At 37.1% G+C, this 1,975-nt stretch overlaps 1 protein-coding gene across 1 annotated transcript; it reads left to right on the forward strand.

The window, feature by feature from the left end:
* The first annotated feature begins 754 nt into the window (after window positions 1-754).
* LOC117614428 (homeobox protein knotted-1-like 2) lies at window positions 755-1,764 on the forward strand. Its single transcript, XM_034343272.1, has 3 exons — window positions 755-963; window positions 1,337-1,441; window positions 1,522-1,764. The coding sequence occupies exons 1-3, from the start codon at window positions 778-780 to the stop codon at window positions 1,648-1,650; spliced, it is 420 nt and encodes a 139-aa protein (XP_034199163.1). The 5' UTR covers window positions 755-777; the 3' UTR covers window positions 1,651-1,764.
* Window positions 1,765-1,975: the final 211 nt, after the last annotated feature.

Consider the following 1,975-nt stretch of genomic DNA (forward strand, 5'->3'; position numbering starts at 1 on the left):
ATAACTTGTTTGGTTGTTTCCGCAATGGACGCGTGCAGTTTGAATTAAGCTCCCAACTAAACCACACAAGAACATGTATGATGCATAAACTAGCTATTAATTTGTAACGGTTCTTTCGTCTCTGATGATCTCATATATTTGTATTTGTATGTATCCCTCTCTCTCTCTCTCTCTCTCTCTCTCTCTCTCTCTCTCTCTCTCTCTCGAGTTTCTGTTTGGTCAATGAGTGACGCAACAAAGTAGGAAACTCCAAGTTGGTCAATGAATGACGCAAAAAAGAAAAAGAAAGAAAAATTATTGTCCAAATGTAAATGAGGGAAAAAGAAAAAGACAAAAAAAATATAGAGCTTGCTTTGGTCTTTGGGTAAAGCAAAGTACAAAGTGAACATCAGGTATGTTGCGAGACAGACAGCTTCGTCTTTTATCGAGGAGGAGAGAAATAAAACGTCCATGGGTTTCTTTCTCGGCATAAAAGATGAAGCAGAGAAACTATTTGATCAAGTCAGTAGTCGTCACTCTCCCAGCTTTTATCGTGATTTATGCATCATGCACATATCTACATACTGATTTGCTTCACATATTTTTAAACTAGCAAAAACAACTACTGTTCATATTTGTTTTAGTACCCATAATTATTATTAATTATTAACACACCCACAAGGGGTGGCTACTTATCTCATCATCATCTTCTATGTGGTGTGTTTGAATTTGAGAGGGAGAGAGAGAGAGAGAGAGAGAGAGAGAGAGAGAGAGAGAGAGAGAGAGCTGGTGAGAGAGATGGAGGACAACTACAATGGTGATGATGATCAGAATAAGGGTGTTTTTAGGGTGTGCACAGAATCACAATCAGATGAAGGTGATGTTGTTGGTGAGGAGGAGTTGGAGCAGGAAGTTCTAAAAAGGAGGATCTCAGGCCATCCACTGTATGGGCTGTTGATGGAGAATCACATCAACTGTTTGAAGGTATTTCCTTTTTCCTTTTGTCGGGTTTTCTCTTTTTGGTTCTGGAAGTTACTTGTTTATGATGCAGAATTAAACTAAGAATGATATAAACCCTGACTCAGCTGCTGTAATTTTACCAAGTCCTACGAATCTTTTTTTTTTTTTTTTCCAAAAGATTGTACACAAATATGATATGGTCAGACAGAGATGAGGAAGTCCAAAATGGCGTCCAATTTGCAAGTGTTTTGCATGGTCATATATAGGTGCAGATGGGTAGCTAGCTAGGTTTAAGAACACATATATCATCACAGTATTAGATAAGTGGTTAGGTTAGGTCAATGTTTAGATACGCATGCGCAGGTCAACAATAACGATCGATGTGAATTATTGTCAGGTGGGTTTGGGTGAAAATATTGGAGAAATTGGAGTCACAAGTACTGAAAATGACAAGCTCAAGGCCGCTGCCATTCCCACTTCTTCAGACCTTGATCAATTCATGGTAGCATTCTTCTTTGTATAATTATAAATTATTATGTTTAATTATGCAGAATTAATATGATCTGTTGGAATTAATCGCAGGAAGCATACTGCGACGCCCTAAACAAGCTGAAAGAAGCCATGGAGGATCCTATAAAAGAAACGACATCTTTCATCACTGATATGTATGCTCAACTTGAGGATCTCAGTGCCTCCAAAAAACCACATTAACCCGTACACCTCAACTTGAGCGGCTGCATGCGTGGCCAGATTTGACCGATTAGGCTGATGAAAACTGGTGATCTTTGATCACTAAATTTGGTAGTTGATAAGTTATAATAATGTTAATTTGTCCCATCATTTGATGAAAGTACTTGCTATATATTAAAGTTTCTTAATTAATTTTGTTACATCAATTTATAACGTTAATTACATGCATACATTATCTGGTGGATTTTACATCCCGGACACACTTAATTATTTATAACCGCAACGGCAATATGAAGATTCTTCACTTCATAAATACAATATAGAAGTGTAAAATAAATATGACTGA

The sequence above is a fragment of the Prunus dulcis genome, chromosome 1, assembly GCF_902201215.1.
Source record: "Prunus dulcis chromosome 1, ALMONDv2, whole genome shotgun sequence".
NCBI classification, from domain to species: Eukaryota; Viridiplantae; Streptophyta; class Magnoliopsida; order Rosales; family Rosaceae; genus Prunus; species Prunus dulcis.

Excerpts from the sequence above, each read along its gene's own strand:
- LOC117614428 (XM_034343272.1), top strand. The coding sequence starts at position 778 with ATGGAGGACAACTACAATGGTGATGATGATCAGAATAAGGGTGTTTTT. Across the intron at positions 964-1,336 it reads ATCACATCAACTGTTTGAAG|GTGGGTTTGGGTGAAAATAT; the intron begins GTATTTCCTTTT and ends AATTATTGTCAG. Across the intron at positions 1,442-1,521 it reads CAGACCTTGATCAATTCATG|GAAGCATACTGCGACGCCCT; the intron begins GTAGCATTCTTC and ends AATTAATCGCAG.